The sequence below is a fragment of the Molossus molossus genome, unplaced genomic scaffold (assembly GCF_014108415.1).
Source record: "Molossus molossus isolate mMolMol1 unplaced genomic scaffold, mMolMol1.p scaffold_m16_p_20, whole genome shotgun sequence".
Taxonomy (NCBI): domain Eukaryota; kingdom Metazoa; phylum Chordata; class Mammalia; order Chiroptera; family Molossidae; genus Molossus; species Molossus molossus.
This window is the reverse complement of record NW_023425356.1, coordinates 12945147-12967037: the sequence shown is the minus strand read 5'-3', so window position 1 is coordinate 12967037 and position 21891 is coordinate 12945147. Positions and strand designations below refer to the sequence as shown.

General features: G+C 44.5%; 1 protein-coding gene across 3 annotated transcripts in view; it reads right to left on the bottom strand.

Moving 5' to 3' along the window:
- Nucleotides 1-20145, bottom strand: part of MAGI3 (membrane associated guanylate kinase, WW and PDZ domain containing 3) — a 204757-nt gene extending 184612 nt beyond the window's left edge. For all 3 annotated transcript variants that reach the window (XM_036272469.1, XM_036272470.1, XM_036272471.1), the window contains exon 1: nucleotides 19792-20145. In XM_036272469.1, the coding sequence (XP_036128362.1) occupies nucleotides 19792-20107 (316 nt within the window). In that variant the 5' untranslated portion in view covers nucleotides 20108-20145. The remainder of the gene's footprint in view (nucleotides 1-19791) is intronic.
- Between the last annotated feature and the right edge of the window lie 1746 nt (nucleotides 20146-21891).

The following is a 21891-nucleotide window of genomic DNA, read 5'->3' as shown; positions in this document are numbered from 1 at the left end:
TACAGTTCAGCATGGCCTCTCCAACCCTGGCTCGCTCCCCACTCCCACAACCAGTGGTGTGTTTGGTAAATGCTAGCGACTCCCACCATAGCTGTGACGACAGTGAAACCAAAGCTGGGCAGATAAGTGCAGTAGCAAGCCACTGTAGAGTAGTCCTACCATAAGATGTCACACACGTAAAGAAACTCAGGAGCACAGATAGCAGTAAAATATATCAGGAAATGACATCAACTTGAACTCACAGAAACAGGAGAAGGGTGATTGCCAGGGGCTGAGGGCTGGGGGAAATGAGGAGAGGTTGGTAAAAGGGCACATGTCCACTTTCAGTTATAAGATGCATAAGGCCTGGCAATCTAAATGTAGAACACAGTAACTATAGCTAATAAAAACTGGTCATGTGCACCAAACAACATTTCAAGTCAACATATACGACAGTGGCCCCATAAGATTATAAAGGAGCTGAGTTCCTGTAAGAAATGGTAGAATGTGTGGTTCAGGAGGATTTTCTTTCCCCTCTGATGAAAGCAGTATCTGTGGGGCTTCTCAACAGATCCCCTCTCACGCACAGCACCTCAACTGTGAATGCAGACAGCAGAGGAGACGAACAAAACAAAAAATCAACCTACCTAATGGAAAAAGATATTTCAAATCATACATCCAATAAAGAGTTAAGATCCGCCCTGGCCGGTTTGGCTCAGTGGTTACAGCGTCGGCCTGTGGACCAGGGAGACCCGGGTTTGGTTCCCGCTAAGGGCATATACCTAGGTTGTAGTTTGTCCCCGGCCCAGGCTGGGATCATGTGAGTGGCCACCAGTAGATGTGTCTCTCTCACATCGATGTTTCTCTCTCTCACTCCCTCTCTTCCTCCCTCTCTCCCTTCCGCTCTGTCTGAAGATAAACACAAAAAAATGTCCTCAGGTGAAGATAAAAAATAAATAAATAATTTTTTAAAAAAAGTTAAGATCCAAAATAAATAAAGAACTCACATATTTCAATAACAACAAAACACAACCCAATTAAAAATTGGGCAGAGGATCTAAACAAACATTTTCCAAAAGGACATACAGATGGCCAACAGACACATGTAAAGATGTTCAACACCACTAATTACTGGGGAATGCAGATCAAAACCACAATGAGATCACTTCACATGTTAGAATGGCTATTATCAAAATGACAAGAAACAAGTGTTGCCCTGGCCAGTTTTGCTCAGCAGTTAGAGCATCAGCCCACAGACTGTAGGGTCAAGGGTTCGACTCCCAGTTAAGGCCATGTACCTGGGTGGCAGGTTCAATCCCTGGCCCTGATCTGGGTTGTGCAGGAGGCAGCCAATCAATGTGTCTCTCTCACATTGATGTTTTTCTCTCTCCCCCTCTCTCCCATTATATTTAAAAATCAATGAAAAAATATCCTCAGATAAGGATTAATTTTAAAAAAGAAACAAGTGTTGGCAAGGATGCAGAGAAAGAGAACCCTTCTTTTACACTGTTGGTGTACAAGATAACAATTCCTCAATAAATTAAGAATATAACTACCATATGATCCAGGTTCCACTTCTGGGTATTTATTTGAAGAACAATAAAACACTAATTTAAAAAGACAAGTGTATCCCTATGTTTACTATAGCATTGTTTATAACAGAGAAGATATGGAAACAACCTAAATGTCCATCAACCGAGAATTAGATAAAGATATGATACATATATACAATGAAGTACTTACTCAACCATAAAAAGATGAAATCCTGCCATTTTGTGACAACATGGATGAACCTTAAGAGTATGATAAGTGAAATAAGTCAGACAGAAAAAGACAAATACTACATGATTTCATTTATGTGGAATATTTTTAAAATGAACAACAGAAAACCCCATAGAGGTATAACAGATTGGTGGTTACCAGAGGGGAAGAGGGGTGGAGAGAGGGAAACTAGTGGCAATTAGATTTTTGGTGGTGAGCATGATGTAGTATATTCAGATATTGAATTATAATGTTGCACACCTGAAAACTTATATAATGTTATAAACCAGTATTAGATAGATGGATAGACAGATAGAAAATCTGAGTGCACATATTACATCCCAATCAACTAGCCAGAGGAGCTTGTCCCCCTCCCAGTGCCACATATTCAGAGAGTGCTACAGCCCTCCCAGATCTAGCCTGATGGTCTTCAGAGAACACTGCCATAGATTCTTTGTTGAGAACTTAAGACCCTGGACAAGGACACAGGTCCACAGGAGCTACACTAACAAGTAGTAAGTGCCCCGGCCACATTAGTAAAAGCTTTCTGTGGTCGTGTGGAGCCAGCCTGTCCCTGAACTTTGGAAATACTCTCAGGTTGTAATGATGTAATGCACAGGCGACTTTTATTTCTTCCATCAATTCAATGCCAGAGAGCCCTTTGTGCCAGATATGGTTAATGGAACCAAAACCAAATTTCCAAAGTCAAAATATTGAGTCCTCAGTTCTATACCCTCTCCACGCTAAACACCTTCTTTTTTATGAATACCACAAAGTTCCTTAATCTGACCAGTGCTCCAACATTCAATAGCCAAACCACAGGGCCACGACAATTCCCTGTGCTCCTTTATCTCTTCCTCTTGAGTTCTATTCCCACTGGTCCTCAGGCCACTTTTCACTCCTCCTGAACAGTCACTATTAGGGTGATCCACGCCTCCCCCAGCCAGTTTCTCCTCGATATTTCCAACCATTCCAGCCCACCTCGCTGTTCAGGGAGCTGCACGGACAGCGTTGAGGTTCTCATTGTGACCCTGCGGGAAGGAAGTAGGGGAGGGCTGTGGGGCACTGCTTAAGTCTCCAGCCTTGCACAGCAGTGCCCTGGGCCTTCACAGTCACTCACCACTCACTCACTGACTCGCCAGGCAGCACCCAGTCCTGCAGGCTCCCTTCATGGTGCCTCCCCCACACAGGTGCACCCTTGTTTACCTTGTACATTTACTGTCCTTTTCTATGTTAAGATACACAAATACTTACCATTGCCTTACAGTTGCCTACAGTACTGAGTACACTAACATGCTGTACAGGCTTATAGCCTGGGGCAGTGGGCTAGACCACAGAGCCTGGGTGTGTAGAAGGCTGGACCATCTAAGTGTGTGTAAGGGCACTCTGTGATGTTCCCACAGCAACGCGGTCGCCTAAGACACTTTCTCAGAGTGTATCTCCATCGTTAAGTGATGCATGACTGTATACTGTATAACTTAAATTTGCTAAGAGTAAAACTGAAGTGTTCTCACAAAAAAAAAAAAACCACAAGTAAATATGTAAGGAGAAAGATGTGTTAATTAACTGTGGGAATTCTTTCACAATGTATACATATATCAAATCATCATGTTGTACACTTTAAATATATTACAATTTTGTCAGTTATGCCTCAATAAAGCTGAAATAACAATTTTGAGTTTTAAGTTTTTAGTAAAATGCTAATATAATTTATTAAATTATAACAAATCATTAATACCTTATTAATATAATTTGGTTCTAATATAATTTATTTAATTATAATTTATGCAACTTAATTTTTTTTAATGTTTGTGTTGGACAACTAACTCACAAAATTCCTGAAACTGTAACAGTCTCATGAAAGAGCACAATCAACCCCAGCCCATCACTGCACAACCTCTCATCTCAAGCTCCAACTTCCAACTGGAAATTCTTTCCAGTCTGTCTTAGTTCACACCCCTAGGAAAGATTCTGACTGGCCCCATCCATCTTTTTAAGCCCCAGGAATCATAGGCTGCTGACCAGTCTGTGAAGTGGTGTCTTCAGCTGAGGTGCCTCCAGCTTGCAGGGGAGGCTGAGACAGAGGCATATAAAACATAGATGTCTCAGCAGCAGACACAGCAGGTAGGACAGACACAAGCTAACCTGGTACAAAAGGTCACTATAGATGTTACTAATCCATCGGCCATGATCATTCCAACTACGGGTCATTTAAAAAGAGCAGCTCACAGAAATGACAGTTGTCAAGAATGAGCTGCCCTGTATTTAAAATCCTGTATTTAATAAGATGAGCATCTGAAAGGTTCAGCAGGCACTCAGCATCCACCTCCTTATAGCAGGCCTTCCTGAAATGCACAAGTTGGAACACTAAAAACTGTATTTTTCCAGACTCCTTTACAGCTAGCATTCAGGGTGCAAATTTGATTCCACTATTAGGATGCAGGACACAAAATATAGAAGGCATGAGGGAAGCAGAGTCCCATCCACCCGTAGTTTTAGCAGCTTTCAACTAGCAAAGGTCAGGGCCATGTGACGGTCTAGTCTCCAGCACTGAGGGTGTTGAGGGACAGAGGCAGGAGTGCCAGACTCAGCATTCCATCATCAAGTCCCTAGCTCACAGGCATCAAAGAGAAGTTGTCACAGCTGTAGCCAGACGCTCCATTCCAAACTTCAACAGTTATGATGGCAACAGTGACTACTGTCATCACCTTGATCACAGCTACAGTGGTATCTTCGTGCCATGGTTTCAGTGGCAAGCTCCTAATTGCCACTTTCCTGACTGTGGCAGAGGTGGCAGCTCTGGTGGCAAGTTGTTCCAAGGGGTCCTAGAAGTCAATCTCAGAGGCCTGGCCTGGAGCCCAGCCCTCCAAGCCCTGCAAAGATTCCCTACACACCTGATTCCCTACATTATATCCCTTTCTGCTTCCTGCCCTGAACCCTGACTGATACTGCAAAGGAGCAGGTAGGCTGAGTGTAGCAAGATTTTTTTCTCGTCTACAGTCATGTTGTTCTCTCCCAGACACACAAAGGACCCATGCAAGACAGCACCATTCCCATTAGCTTTACCCAGTGAACAGTCTCCCCAGAACTGCCACCTCATTCCCGTTCTTCGGTCTGCCTCTCCCAGGGTGTGTACCTTCTCCCCTGCTCTGGCCAGCTCTCTGTGACCTGAGTCATCTACCTGTCCTGGACCCTGCAGGAGCACAGTCCCTCCTCTTAGTCATGTCAGCTCTGTCACCCATCATCACCGCCGGACAAGCTCAGGGACCCAGAGCCGAAAGTACCTTTGATGGTTCATCTACCGCCTCCCTGAACAGACCCTGGCCCTAAAGCTCATCTCGCCCCTTTGCAGGCCCTGGTCGGGGTGGGGGTGCGGGTGCGGAGACGGGTATAGCCGGCTCTAACCCAGACCTGGAGCACCACCCACGGGGAGGGGCCGGGGCAGCGATGGCAACCTCCACACGCAGCTCCCACGCACAAGGATTTCACCGAAAGCATGGTGACGAACATTTCTGACTGGAGAATTATTTTCAAAGCTAAAACAACAGCTGTTGTGCCAGCTAACCATTTTCTGACTATTTCCATCTTAACCGTAAGCTCCAGCATCACGGGGGCTACAGATGCCCGACGGCTCTGGGCGAAGGATGAAGGTGCCTCTGCTGAGCTCCGACTCCCGGGTCAGCGTCCGAGACATGCTCCGCGGGGTGGCCTCACCGACCCGGGTCCGAGACACGCTCCGCGGGGTGGCCTCACCGACCCGCGTCCGAGACACGCTCCGCGGGGTGGCCTCACGTCCGAGACACGCTCCGCGGGGTGGCCTCACCGACCCGCGTCCCGACACACGCGCCGCGGGGTGGGCCTCACGTCCGAGACAACGCTCCGCGGGGTGGCCTTCACCGGACCCGCTTCCGAGACACGCTCCGCGGGGTGGCCTCACCGACCCAGCGTCCGCATGACTACGCTCCGCGGGGGGGCCTCACCGACCCGCGTCCCGAGACACGCTCCGCGGGGTGGCCTCAATCACCGACCCGACGTCCCCGACACGCTCCGCGGGGTGGCCGTCACGACCCCGGGTCCGAGACACGCTCCGCGGGGTGGCCTCACCGACCCGCGTCCCAGACACGCTCCGCGGGGTGGCCTCACCGACCCGGGTCCGAGACACGCTCCGCGGGGTGGCCTCACCGACCCGGGTCCGAGACACGCTCCGCGGGGTGGCCTCACCGACCCGCGTCCGAGACACGCTCCGCGGGGTGGCCTCACGTCCGAGACACGCTCCGTGGGGTGGCCTCACGTCCGAGACACGCTCCGCGGGGTAGCCTCACCGACCCGCGTCCGAGACACGCTCCGCGGGGTGGCCTCACCGACCCGCGTCCGAGACACGCTCCGCGGGGTGGCCTCACCGACCGGGGGCCCACGGCTCCCCAGGAGCGCAGATTCCTAGAGACAGCGTGGTTAACAGATTAATCCCCCACCCCCACTAATTTCCTACAGAAACTCTTCGGCCGAAACCAAAACAGTAAGAGGAGCCTGAGTTCTGGTGCCCTCCGCCGGCTTCCTGCTGGGACCCCGCGCGTTACCCACCGTGACAGGCTGCGGTGCTCAGCTGCAGGCCGCGGGCGCGGGACACGGCTACGGTCCTGCCCGCTGGCTGCCTACCTGAAGCCCAAACACAGACCACAACAGCGCAAACACTTAAAGAAGAAGAGCCACGGATACTCCACACCTGCTTTAACGGCCTCTTCACAAGAACCACCTTACCGTGCGGCCCTCGAAGCCTGGAACAAGAGAGATCTACTTGAATACAAGGAGTTCCTCTCCTCTCCAGCTTGGCGGAAAAAAAATTTTTTTATCCTCACCCGAGGACATTTTCCCATTTTTTGTTCAGATAGAGTGGGAGGGGGAGAGAGAGAGAGAGAGGGGAAGAAAGAGAGAAAAAAAACATGTGAAAGGGACACATCGAGTGGCTGCCACCCGCACGACCAACCAGGGCCGGTGGCAAACTGCAACCAAGCTATGTGCCCTTGGCAGGAACCGAACCCGGGTCTCTCTGGACCACAGGCCAACACTCTAACCGCTGAGCCAAACTGGCCAGGACCCAGCTTAGCGAAATTTTATCTAAGCAAAGTATACCTTGAAAAAGTCTGCCTACTTATGAAAAAGTCTGAATTCCAACATAGATTCCTTCCGACATTCATCAGAACATTTTCTAGGCTACCTGTCTCAGGATAGGAGGGCTAACAAACACCTTCCTGGTGAGTGGATCACAGAGCAAGTGGACAGGAAACGTGAGAACAGATGTCATTTCCAATATCAAGGATACAATTTCACAAGTATATTTATCCTAAAAGCATCTAGGCTTTTACCCAGAACTATCACAAATATTTTCTTATAAAGGTAGCAAGAATTAATGCTAACTTTCTGTTTGATTGGTAATTCTTGGGAATAACTAATTTGTCACGCTGTTTAGCGGCACAGAGTAAACTGCACTGCCACAAACTTCGTTTAGAAACAGAACCAAGCAACAAAGCTTTTATTTTAAGTACTTGCCCCATGTTTCGCTGCATTTAACACCCACTCAAACCATTCAGAATTGTGGGGGTTTTTCTTTTAATAGAGAAAAAGGGAGACAGATTTGTCAGACATAATGAAATAATATTCTATCTGGAAAGTGAAGGAGGACTGTTTCAGTTCATGATCCTCCCTGTGCACCTGTGAGACCTTCATTGTGTTCACCTTTCCAAGCAAGCCTCAGTCTTTTCATGCGTAAAAGGCAGGTGGTAATACCTGGCTCATGGAGAACAATACTATACAAATTTCATTATAAGCAATACACATATGCCAACATACAGACCCTTATAAACCAAATGAGATGGGTATGTAACACCCTGATATATGGTTGTTACTCAGGAAATGACAGCTAGTATTATTACAACAAGTCCCCAAGTCAGAATATTCCTATTAGACTGAGAACAAGGTTGTCAATTTACAGTTGCCACCAAAGGGAGTTTGATGAGTCATTTCACTCCTCAATAGTACGATGTGAGATAGCTTTAGTTAGCAAACCTAGTTCTCTTCAAAGGGAATTAAATTTTTCATTAGCATGTACATTCCAACTAAAAATCAAACACCAAAATTAGCGAATAGTATCCTTAGCTAAAATTAATAATATTTTGACAAAGTGTTCTGCCAAAAGACACAGAGGTAGGTTAAAATACAGTTCAGTGAGCAGAGGTAAGGAAGACTATATCATTTTAACAGATTTCATGGCTTAACTAGTCGATATATGGAATTAATGTTGGAGAAGTCTGATCATAACAGGCTTCTGCAGCAGACACAATGATTTTCCACATATGGTCTAAAGAAATCCCAAGAGGAAGATAAACTAACGTGAACATACAAAGTCCCTTCTATGATTCTTATTGATACCTCACACCCAATTCCATGGTGTTCATTTTTATGCACAACACACGTCTTGACTAATAGCCTACCAACATCTAACACTCACTCAAGGTCCAAATACCAGGCACAACTGCAAAGCTCACACTGTGCATGCCATTCATACACTGAAGGCTGATATTACAATTGTTTTTATGGCACCGAAGTTGAAGACATTAATTATAATATAAAAATAGTGTGATGCCCTGGCCAGTTTGGCTCAGCGGTTGGAGTGTCGGCCTGTGGACCAGAGAGTCCCGGGTTCAATTCCTGCTAGGGACACATACAAAAAAAATAGTGGGAAAAATATTCAGAGTACCCACCCCTCCCTTTCAATCCTCCACCTCCACTCCAAGTATGTCTGTGCCCCCAGTGCAAGGCAGGCAGGAAAAAAATTAACAAAAAGTGGAGATTTTATCCTACAATGTTTGTCAAATAACTGTTTTGGTGATTAAACAGATACCACACTACACATGTAAGCAGTGTTTCAAAGTTAAGAGTCAGTAAGTACTTCTTTTATGTGTAACTTCTAGTAATTTTTTTTTTTTTTTATCCTCACCCGAGGACATTTTTCGATATTTTGTTCAGATAGAGTGGGAGGGAGAGAGGGAGAGAGAAATATCGACGTGAAAGCGACACATCGAGTGGTTGCCACCCACACGACCCAACCAGGGCCGGGGACAAACTGCAACCAAGGTACGTGCCCTTAGCGGGAACCGAACCCGGGTCTCTCCGGACCGCAGGCCGACACTCTAACCGCTGAGCCAAACCGGCCAGGGCATGTGTAACTTCTATGAGATTATGGTTAAAAGGTATTATTAAGGAACCAACCCTTAGAAATAATACAATAATAATGCAATCTCAATTTGCATTTTTTTTTTTTTGGTACGTGCCCCTAGTAGGAACCGAACCCAGGACTCTCTGGTCCGCAGGCCAACGTTCCAACCGCTGAGCAAAACAGGCCAGGGCATCAATTTGTGTTTTTAAAAGACCATTCTTTTAAAAGCAAAACATCTTGGAAAGCAATGAGTTTAGAACTTCATTTTCAAAATGGTAGAATATAGAGGAGGGCAAAAGGAGCTTTACAGTTGTTCATATGGAAAATGACATGCAGGTATAATTATTGCAATGCCTTTATTAACTCAAAAGAATACCACAATGGCATAGTAAACCCACTTTTGCCAACCCCTGTATTAAGTTTAAAAAACTGCATTAATTAGACTAATAATCATTTTCCCAATGCCAGAGATAATGAAATGATCCTCCAAAGTACCCCATCTACTTAAGAACAAGCAACACTGATTTAGAGAATCTTATTTGACATAAAAAAAAAAAAAAATTTCAAAGAAGCCCTGGCTGGTTGGCTCAGCAATTGGAGCATCAGTCTGTGGACTGAAGGGTTGCAGGTTTGATCCCTGGCCCCAGTTAGGATCATTCAGAGATGTTTCTCTCTCTCTTTGTCTCTCCCTCCCTCCCTTCCACTCTATCTAAAAATCAATAGAAAAATATCATCTGGTGAGGATCAAAAAAAAAAAAAAAAATTCAAAGAAAAATTACAAGCAGTACTTTTAAATTGTGTGCATTAAAGTATTATTAACAACTCAATTTCCTTTTAAGAAACAGCATTTAGATAAAAGTGGTTTTTAGATTTAAAGTAATAAAAAAATAATAATATTTCAGGAAAATCAGTGTCTCATTTGGTCTACAGCCAATATCTGGTTTTCTAAAAAATGACAGCTTTATGACAACTGTGTATTGCTGTTGGCTTCAAAGTAAGAGAGATTAAATGTTTTAAAAGAGGTCATTTACCACAGTATTGTCTCCCAGCATCCGATCTTTTGAGGACCTATCCCACCCTTTCTCTCCTGGGGTTCTGGCACAGTTATTAATCATTGTGCTTTCTATCCCCAGCTACAAGAGTGGGCATGTAACCCCACTGCCCTCTCTCCACAATTGGTCCAAGAGACAAGTTTTAAGGGCTCTGTATGTCTCGGGGATTCAAAGTCACCTTTGCTGCTGCACTGAGCGCGAACTGAGAAAGAAGCCAACCCAGAGAAGAGAGTCATGTGACTTGAGAACATGAACTTAGCTGTTCCTGCCCTACGCCTGCGTTTCCATGTATGTAAACCAATAAATTTCTTCTTAGCCTAAATCAATCTCTAGAGTGTGTCACTTGCTACAGAATCCTTCCAAGTACATAAACTGGCTTGTGCATTAGGAATATTTCCCCTTCCTACTGAGATGTAAGCTACACATCGTAAGATACTTGTTGTAAACCAGATAACCACATCCAAAGTGTAATATACTGCCTGGATTACTCCATTAAAGTGGATTTTTAAATTTTTATTCCTCATCCAAGGATACTTTTCTATTTATCATCAGATAGAGTGGGAGGGAGGGAGAGAGAGAGAGAGAAAGACAAAGAGAAACATTGATGTGATAGAGCCATATCGACTGGTTGTCTCCTGCATGACCTGACCAGGGCCAGGAACAAACTGCAATAGAGGTACGTGCCCTTGGCTGGAATCGAACCCACGATTTATTGGTTCCCAGGCCAACGCTCTAACCGCTGAACCAAACTGGCCAGGGCTAAAGTAGATTTTTTAAAACTTATTTTATTAGACCAAAAAAAGTCAATTTAGTTTAATTCTATTTGATTAAGTTAAAAACAAAGCATTTATTAATAAAGACTTCTTTTTGCCTCCCTTTTGGAGTATTTTCATTTCGTTAAACCACTTCTGTTAAATGTCCTCGTATACAGTAAAATCCCATATTTCAGTCACATGTAATTACCCATCAGAACAATGAGATACCGGGTAGATTCTCATAAGCTTCTCTAAGCAAGAAAAATAACTCTGTGTTTAAAATTCTCGGCAAAAAAACAAAACAAAAAAACAATAGCACACAGCCTAAGATACCTGAAAGTTTTCATTCGTAGATGAGTTACTGTTCGTGTTGCATGCCCAAGACGAGAAGGGACGCCTCTACATAGAATAGATTGTAATTATTAAATCTGAAGCAAAACTTCTGTACATTTCCCAGTCCATAATAGTTTTTAAAACCCTAGCCTCCATATAAATTGCAGCAGCAAAGCTCTGTATTTCTTACACTCTAAAACAATATTTCTAGTTTAAGTGTTAATGCAACAAAGTAGCTTATGATCTATGAGCACAGTCTATCTTCTCAGTTATTTCCATATGTCACAAGTCAAATTATAATCTCCAAAATGTAGCCCATGCTCCCCTGGTCATGCTGGGATGAATGAAATAGGCTGGGGGGCTGGGCGGGGAGTGATGCTCCTGGGAACCACTGTAATAAAGCTGCATAAGGATAAATCAGCTGGGATTGGGGGGGTGGAGATATACGGTGTTACCCTTTCCACTGGAAGTCAGTCAACTGTGACCATAACAAAAGAGAAGGCAGGGTCAAAGTGGAAACATTTCCTGCTCCCTTTTTACTAGACTAACAAATGGTGTTTTCCCATAAAATTGGCTATACTTCCAAAGCAACCCAAGAAAGCCATAAAGTACAGTACTAATGGCACCAATGGCGATATTTTACCTACATTATGGGTTAAATCAAAATATTCATAGTATTACAAGTTGGATAAGGTTAAACATAGAAATAGCATTAAGCATCTTACCAATATTATTTATAGGAGAAAAAAACATTTCAAGTTCCAACTAAAAAGACCTATAGGAGACACTTATAGAACTACTTACACATTTAAATAATATGATTTTCCCTCTATTTTCCAATTATTTTATAATGTGAATTTTGTGCTTTTATACAAAATAAAATTTTATGCACACACAAACCTATGGGAAGAGATCATATTATAAACCCTTCCATGTTACAGGTGTTTTCTCCTCCTTCACGTCTTACCTACCACTGAGCTGATCTTAATACCATTCAACCAAAATATATCCATCTTTCAAAGCCAGGCTGAGTTCAAAATTATTCACAATTTCCTCCCCAGCCAGCCAAGTCAGAAAATAAGGGTGGGTGGCAAGGACCCTAGTAAAACATAAGAATAACTTCTATAAATGTACTATGCACACCCAGATGAGAATCATTCTTAGAATTCAAAGATTGTTTAAAAAATAAAAACAGATCTCTTTAATGTAAGCAAACGATTTCATCTGGTTTTCAACAAAAAATTATCATAGAAACCGAAGGTATAAACTACATTGTAAATAAAATACAGTATATTTTAAGGGTAATTTAAATTTAAGGGCTTTTCAAAAGATAATTTTGTTTATATTTGATTTCCCTCTTTTTGTAATGACTTGAGATCCCAAATCCTAAGATGCAACTCCACACCATTTTTAAAACAGAATACTAGGCGACAAATTAATTGGTCTAGCTTCTACCAAAATTCATACAAAACTTGCCTAAAAAGTTTTACTTAAGAATTGGGTGAAAGTGCCCGGCTGGTGTGGCTCAGGAGTATCGACCTGTGAACCAAGAGGTCACTGGTTCAGTTCCTGGTCAGGGCACATGCTCAGGTTGTGGGACTAATCCCTAGTGAGGGGCAGGCAGGAGGCCACCAACTGATGTTCTCTCTCAGCGATGCTTCCATCTCTGTCCCCCTCTCCCTTCTTCTCTCTCTAAAATCAATTAAGAAAAAAAAAAAAAAAAAGAATTGGGTGAAAGTGAAAACAGTAAAACTCTTACTACAGGTATTCCTTACCAATGAATCATTAAACTCCCACTGAAGTGTGAGCTTCTTGAAGACAGAGACTATTTCTGACTCATATCTTTATTTTTTACTTCTCCAAAACTAGCTCACATGGTGGGTGCACCATTAAACAAGGAGGAAATGAATGTGTGCCAGCAATAATATAACTTTTTATCTTTTCTTTATAAAGAAAAATAAGCACTTTTTTGGGAAAACATTCTGAATAATATTGTCAAGGCAAAGGAGAGCAATGAATGTGCCCCTCTTCCTCCACCAAGTCCCTCACACACCTCCTCCAAGCTCCTGAGAATCTTATCCTTGGGAACAGTTTTCACTGAGGACATTCATTCTCTCTTCCAAAATGTAGTACTGAGAGGAAATTATTTCTCAAAATTTTAGAAAAGAAACAAAAATCATCAGTTAATTAAAGGAGACACAGTTCTCCAGGTCAATACCAAAACACTTATCCCTTGTCAAATCACAATAAAAACGGACCTGGAAATTGGAAGTTTGAAATTGACAGGTGATATTGAAATGGTTCATAAACATGAAATTCTCCTACAACACACTCCCAAAATGCAAAGTGCCCACAAAATTTACAAAGCACCTAGGGGTTATAAATAAAGCCAAGCCATTATATGACACTATTCACCTGAGATTATACACTTACTTCATAAATCAGATACTTGAATAAATGTAGACTTGTTTTACCATCAATATATATAAATCACAGACTAGCCCTGGCTGTCTGTTAGAGCCAAAGGGCTACGTTACCTAGGTTGTAGGTTTGAGCCCCAGCCCAGCTGGGGTCACGCGAGAGACAACCAATCTATGTGTCTCTACCACATACATGTTTCTCTGTTTCTCTCTCTTTCTCTCTCTCTCTCCTTCCCTCCCTTCAATTCTCTCTAAAAAAAATAATAATAATAGCCCAGTTGGTGTGGCTCAGCAGTTGAGCATCGACCAAGAGGTCACTGGTTCGATTCCCAGTCAGGGCACATTCCCAGGGTGTGGGCTCAATCCCCAGTGGGGGGCATGCAGGAGGCAGCAATCGCGTTCTCTCTCATCCATGTTTCCATCTATCCTCTCCCTCTCCCTTCCTCTCTCTCTAGAAACCAATAAAGAAAGTAATAATTAATTAATTAATTAGAGATCAGGGTTCGGTAGGGGGGAATCACTAAAATTTATCTCTTGTAATAAATAAGAAGTTTTATAAAGTACAACCCAGGATCTCAGAGGAAAAACAATATATATTTCCTAAGGAACAGAGTAATATACCAAGAAAATCAGTTTTAGGATTAAACTGAATAAAATAAAAAATGACCTGGAAATTGAAAGTACCACTATGATATTAAGCCCAATACTCGTGAACTGCATGTGTCAATGAATGGGGTCCAGAACTTGAACCTTGAGTTATTAAGACTAACTTTGGACCAACAAAAATGCTACCAAATTTTGAGAAAGAAAGTTTCAAATTTAAGGTTTATCAAAGTTTGATGCTATTTTTCCTAACAAGGGCTCTCACCCAATCTCTAGCTTCTTTTCCTTAAAAAAGAGTAAGGAAAGCCCTGGCTGGTTTGGCTCAGCGGTTAGTGTCGGCCGGTGGACAGAAGGGTTGCAGGTTCAATCCTCAGCCTGGCTGGAGTCCTGCAGGAGGCAGCCAATTGATGTGTCTGTCTCAACGTGGACATGTCCTCTCCCATTCCCTCCTCCCCTGTCCCTTCCACTCTACCTAAAAATCAATGGAAAAATAGTGAGGATTAACTAACAAACAAACAAAAGGGTAAGGAGAAAAGTTTGGATTGCAAATCTAGGAGACTAGCAATTAACTCTAATTTCTCTCACCCTTCCCTTCTTCAAATATTACAGCCATCTAAACAAAACTCACCACAAATCCCAAATTACCCACTCAACAAAAAGACACAAAAGTTAAGAGAAGGGGAGAAATTGTTTAAAAACATACTCTAAAGTAAAATCAAAGAAACTAATCCAAGCCCTGGCCAGTTTGGCTCAGCGGTTAGAGCGTCGGCCTGCGGTCCGGAGAGACCCGGGTTTGGTTCCCGCTAAGGGCACGTACTTCGGTTGCAGTTTGTCCCCGGCCCTGGTTGGTCGTGCGGGTAGCAGCCACTCGATGTGTCCCTTCACATCGATGTTTCTCTCTCTCTCTCTCTCCCTTCCTCTCTCTCCCTCCCACTCTATCTGTACAAAAAATGGAAAGGTGTCCTCGGGTGAGGATAAAAAAAAAAAAAAAAAAAAAGAAACTAATCCAAGTCACAGGACCATATCATGAAACAATTTCACCAGAGGTCCAAAGTTCAGCTTCCTTTACTACTATGAAAACACAAAGTTCAAGTGAAAACTTCTCTCTACAGAAAAATAAACAACAGGGTTATAATCAAGAAACAGGTAATGCCATGGCCGCTTTGGCTCAGCGGTCAGAGAGTCAACCTGTGGTCCAGAGAGACCCGAGGTTCGGTTCCCACTAAGGGCATGTACCTCGGTTGCAGTTTGTCCCCGGCCCTGGTTGGTCTTGTGGGTGGCAGCCACTCAACATGTCCCTTTCACATCGATATTTCTCTCTCTCTCTCTCTCTCTCTCTCTCTCTCTCTCTCTCTCTCTCTCTCCTTCTCTCTCCCTCCCACTCTATCTGAACAAAAAATGGAAAAATGTCCTAGGGTGAGGATTAAAAAGAAAAAGAAACAGAAACAGGTAACTAGTTGGTTCAAGCACAGGTGGAACTAAAGATTCTCCTAGAAGCAGGAAAGTGCCTAGGCGAAGTACTATAAAAATACTAAATAAGAATTCACTAAGAAATTCCCTGACTGTCTCATGAAAAGCCTCAAATTAGGAAGCATATTTTAAAGAGTTACTTTCAAATCCCCATTTACGATTATAACAAAAGAAACAAAACCCTAAATCAAAGCTAAAGACAGCCACTGCCAGAAAGAACCTTCGTTTAGTCATCTGGGTGATGGTGCTGGCTTTGGCTCCTCTTGACATCTCTCAGAAGAAAAGGAGAAAGCTGGAAGAATCAGTGCTCACCCCACAGCCCAGCCTCCCCACCACCCAGCTCGTCCCTCGGCCACAGACTTTGTCAGAAGAAAATATGAGATCATTCCCTGCTATTATTACATCTTAGAGCGATAGTTGTTTACTCTTATATCGTGCTATAAGTTTACTCTTATATTGTGTCTACATGACATGTTATGAATATAGTTTAATAAAGAGTTAGTAACCAAGACAAGAGACACTTTTCAATACCTTATTAAATTTTAAAAATCCATTTCTTTCCCAAAGTTTAGATAAAAGGAAAAAAAAAAAACAATGTGCAGGGCAGGTTCCTTTCTAAATACCTTTCCTTTGTATTTCCCTGTTTTCCGAATTTAGTCCCAACAGTACGGAATCTTTGTCTTCTCTGGAGATAATATTTATGTAGTTTTTAATCATACTCAAAGTCCTATGAATAACCTCTTCAAGTCTTTAACTTCTAATCTGTAAAGTCATGTGCTTAACCTACAAAAGTTCTGCTATTTTTTTTTTTTTTATCCTCACCCGAGGACATTTTTCCATTTTTTGCCCAGATAGAGTGGGAGGGAGAGAGAGGAAGAGAGAGAGAGAGAGAGAGAAACATCGACGTGAAAGAGACATATCGAGTGGCTGCCACCCGCACGACCAACCAGGGCCGGGGACAAACTGCAACCGAGGTACATGCCCTTAGCGGGAACCGAACCCGGGTCTCTCCGGACCGCAGGCCAATGCTCTAACCACTGAGCCAAACTGGCCAGGGCAGTTCTGCTATTTTATAACAAATGTTTAAGCAAAGCCATTTAGCATAATACTTACATGAGGCTATAGAAGTTAAGAATATTATTTTTAAGAGATTAAAAATTTATAATTACAACTTGCTTAGAAACAAGAATATTAATCTTAGGTAACACACTGTGGTATCCTTTAGAAATACTGATGCAGACTGTATCTTTAAAAAGTAGGTGTAGTGCCCAGCCGGTGTGGCTCAGTGGTTGAGCATCAACCCATGCACCAAAAGGTCGCCAGTTTGATTCCCGCTCAGGGCACATGCCCACGTTGTGGGCCTGATCCCCAGTGGTGGCTATGCAGGAGGTGGCCAATCGATGTTCTCTTTCATTGATGTTTCTCTCTCTCCCTCTCCCTTCCCCCCTCTCTCATATCAATAAAGAAAAAAACAAGTAGGTGTAGTGTGGCCAGTGTGGCTCAGTGGATTGAGCATTGTCCCATGGACAGAGAAGTACTGGTTCAATTCCCAGTCAGGGCACAAGCCCGGGTTGTGGGCTCAATCTCCGGTGGGAGGCATGAAGAAGGCAGCTGATCAATGTTTCTCTCACACATCAATGTTTCTATCTCTCTCTCCCTTCCTCTCTCTCTTAAAAAAAAAAAAATCAATAAAAACATATTAAAATATAATTTAAAAAGTAGATGAAGTATGTAATTTTTACTATTATAAATTAATAGGGAATATAAATTATTCCCTTTATTTTGGCTAAACATTTAAAATAGGACAGTACTTGCCCTGGCCGGTTTGGCTCAGTGGTTAGAGTGTCGGCCCGTGGACCAAAGAGACCCAGGTTCGGTTTCCGCTAAGGGCACATACCTTGGTTGCAGTTTGTCTCTGGCCCCATCAATGTTTCTCTCTCTCTCTTCCTCCCTCCCTCCCTCCCACCCAGTCTAGCTGAAGATAAATGCAAAAAAAATGTCCTCAAGTGAGGATAAATAAATAAATAAATAAAATAGGACAGTGCCTGCAGTTGTTCAAGAGAGTAACTTTTAAAATAGATTTTATTTTTGTATTATTATTATTTTTTAATTCTCACCCAAGGATATTTTTCCATTTATCTTCAGCTAGACTGGGTAGGAGGGAGGGAGAGAAGGGGAGAGAGGGGTAGGGAGAGGGAGAGAGGAAGGGATAGAGGGAGAGAAAAGGGGGAGGGAGGGGGAGGAAGGGAGAGAGAAAGATTTGTTGTTCCACTTATTTATGCATTCATTGATTGACTCCTGTATGTGCCTTGACCAGGGATTGAACTCAAAACACTGGCATATCGGAAGGATGCTCTAACCAACTGAGCTACCCAGCCAGGGCCAAGAGTAAAATTTTATTACTATAAAAATGTCAACTACATTCTGGGGAATATGATGTTTACAACACAAGTAATGTTACTAAATACCCTCTAAATTTTAATTATTTTCTTAAATTTGGTATAAAGATTGAGAAAATATATAATACACAGACCAGACTAATATTAATTAAAGATACATCTCCCCAGCCCATAAACTTCCTCCTCAATCAACTTTTAAACTATTTATGAAAATAAGTTATACTCTCACCTATGCCCCAACTAATCAAAGCAAAACACAAAGCAATGATGCCTATGTTCTCATTATTCCCTGACTCACAGGATTTGAACCAAATGGCACCTAGACCAGTAAGTGCTGTGTATATAGTACTTTGCCTATTACAAACAGAACCTTACTGGCTGAATTATAGCCCCAAAGTCCTTCCTTTACCCTTCACATTTGGCTCTGAAAGTTTGAGTTAAGAATTTTTGAATTCACAAAACTATACCAGAAAAAGAAGTTTAAGTCTGCCAAAGTTTTAAAAATTAACAATAAAAAGAAAACCTCACATAAACCAATAAGCTTAAAATGAATATGATGGAATAGACCATATGAAGAAAATCTTAGTTTAAGAGAGCAGGAACATGTGAGTATCTGTGTATAGACCACCAAAACATACACACATGTATATTGCACCACCAACCATCAGCTGCAATTAAGCCCAAAGACTATTAAAGAGATATTTCCAAAGTGAGCTGATGAGAAGGGGGGGGGGGGGGATTATAAGGAAAATAACATGTTAAATTTTCCTCCAGAATTTTCTAGCATTTTGCAGTGAAGGAATGGAATGATTTCTCTAGCCCAAGTCACAATTAAGCAGCCCATTATATTTTGATGCACTATATATTCAGTAGAGAACATTCAGCAAAAATAGTCTGATTTCTAAAAACGTTGTAGTCACACCTCAGAAAACAGAACCGCATTCTACCAATACTGAAACCGACCAACTCTGTTGTCAATTACAGATACGTAAGGACTGTTACATACTATCAGATTTCACTGTTCACAGGCTGATCCAGGCTTTGCAACTGACAGAAATGTCATAAACGTAACGTGTTTTGCAGCAGATTTTACTAGCATAAAAGATACAGGGCAACAGGGGCCCTTTTACCCACTATTTCAACAAAATTCTGTAAAATCAAAGATATACAAAAGATTTTACTCAGCGAGGCACCTAGGTCTTCTTCCTTTGAATCCCAGACTATTCAACAGCTCCTTGCAGGAACACACCGTTCGGTCACATATCACGTACTGTACACGATCGGTACCCAGACACCTGAACCACCTGGGCTGGCAGAGTTAAGCTGTCTGCTCCGAGGTGTTGCTAGTGTGCAAGAAACACTGAAGCAGCTAAGCCCTCTCAGGTACACTAGGTGTAACCCTGGCACCAAGTGCCTCCATAGTAAAGATCCTTTTTCATGTTAGAAAATGCGTCAGACTATTCCAAAGGCAATGCTACAATCATAAGAACCTTTTCCACAAAGGAGAGCAGAAAAGGGCTGGTTTTCTCTAGAGTCAAAAACTCTGCGTTGGGAGACTGCCAATGTAGGCAAGGAGCTTCTGGGCACAATTCTGTGACAGCTCACAGAGCAGCCCAACCCAGCCAGAGCTCAGTTTTCCCGGCGGCAAAATGGGATCACCACTGCCACGCTTCCCTTCGAGGGAGTCCAGCACACCCTAGAGGTCTAAGATTACCCGAGAGATAAGTGGCGGGAGGGGCCGCCGCTCCCTGGACGCCCACCCGGACCTCCCCTCCACCCCGAGACAGAAAGGCAGGGCCGGTTTACCAGGCTTCACAGTCTTGAGACGAATGGGCTCGCGGAAGTGGCGAATGACAGCCAGTGTGTCCCGGTTGGTGAGTCCGCTGACAGGCGTCCCGTTCACCTCCAGCAGCACATCCCCGGGGCTGGGTGCTTTGCCCGAGACGACGCAGCAGGTGCCCCCGCCAGGCTCTTCGCGGAGCCGCCCCAGGTAGGGGAACTCGCCGCGCTCCGCACCGCCCCGGATCTCCGCGCCCAAGTCGCCCGGGGGCCCGGCCCAGGACACCACGCACTCCTGCACCTTGCTGAGCCAGTGCTTCTTCTTCTTCAGTGTCTTCGACATCCCGAACCCCGCTGCACCATGGGGGAGACCCCGCTCGGGCGGCGGGGGCCCCGGGCGGCCCGCGCAGCCCGGCGAGGGGGGCCTCGCAGCTCCGGCGCCCCCTCGACCACAGCCCGCTGGGAGTCGGGCCACTCCAAGCCCAGAGACGCCCCTTGGACTCCCTTCCCGGCTGCGCTCCTCGGGGCTGGCGGGGCTCCGCTAGGGCTACCCTGGGTTAGATTGCAGAAAGGAGAAGGGAATTGTCCCCAGGCGGCTCCAGAGGGGTTTCGGGCGGGGTCACAGGCGACCGCTGGCCCCCAGGGCTCTGTGCCCAAGCAGCCGGGAAAGCCTCAGGCTAAGGGGCGGGAGGTCAAGGGAGAAGAGCAGGGACAGGAAAAATCCGTCGGGGACAAGCAGAAGCACCCTAGACTAGTCGCTGGATCGATCGTGGCCGCTGCGGAGCTGGAGCACGGAGACCAACGCCTGCCCAAGCTGCCAGGAAACTGCCGCTTTCAAACCCGCCGCAACCTCCTCCTCCTCCCTCTACCCTTCCCCCCGCCCTCGCCCAGCCCTCACCCGGGGCCCCGCCCCCTCCCGCCGCGCGGCGCCCGGCGCGCTGCCGTCACAGGCCAGGCGCTTGGGAATGAGCTCCAGCTCTCGACACTCGAGCGGAGGATTGGCCCCCGGTGTGCAGGGGGCAGACCCTCGCCGAGAATGGGAACCACCGATTGGTTGGTTGGAGTGGAGGAGGCGGGCGCTAGTATGACTGAAGTTTAAAGAGGGTAGAAAAAAAGTTTGAAGAGTGAGGGAGGGCCAAGGGAGGGGTAGAAGAGTGGAACCGGCTCCAGATTGCTGGCCAAGAGGCCCTCAGGCAACGGCTGAAGCCAAGAGAAAACTCGGTTAGGAAGAGAGATCCAACTCCCTGAGGTGGAGGCGTGGCGGGCAAGCCGGGCGGAGCCAGGGGCGGGGCCTGCAGGAGGGGCCCTGAGAAGAGCGGCTATACTTTGGACCTGAGACTGCTTGCTGAATCCACGGCCAGAGATGGCTGGGCCTCTAGGGTGGCCTGTTACAGCTGACCACGTACACCGAGGCAATGTTTCTTGTTAGTTCATTCATTCGAAAAATGTTACTGAAAGCCCATTGAGGCCCGGACTCCGGAGTCCTTTTGATGATAGGTAAAATAGAGTCCAGCACACTGCTCTGTGTCCTCGGGCGAATTAGACCACCTCTCTGAGCCTCTGCACCATTCATTAGCTGAAAAGTGGAGATAATTCCACCCCTCCAGGTTGTGGGGAAAAGGATATGCGGTGCATATAAAATATCAGCATAGTGCCTACCAGGGGCGTGGATGCCTCTTAACCATTTGGTAGCTGATGATGATGACGACGAGTATTTTATGACAGAAATTGTGCTAGGTACTGGGATTCATGGATGAAGAAAGCAGAAGCCCTGTTCTCAAGGTCACAGTCTAGTAGGAGAGACTGACAAGTAAGCAGACTGCCTGAAGAGAGCTAGGGTGGAGTGGAGATGGAAGGCGGATTAGGAATGATCCTAGTAGCTAGCAGACCTGGGTTGGAGTCCTGGCATGCTACTTCCTTACTATTTGACCTTGGCCAAATCTCAGCTTTAAGCTTACAGTCTGTAAAAGAAGTGGAGGGAGAAGAAACATTGAATAAAGGACATCTTTAGTCCATTCCAGCACTAATTTTTCAGAAACTCTTCTTGAGCTCTCTTCTTCCTGGCTTGACTCACACTCATCTCCATCTTTAAAATTTTTTTATTTTATTTATTTTACAGAGAGAAGA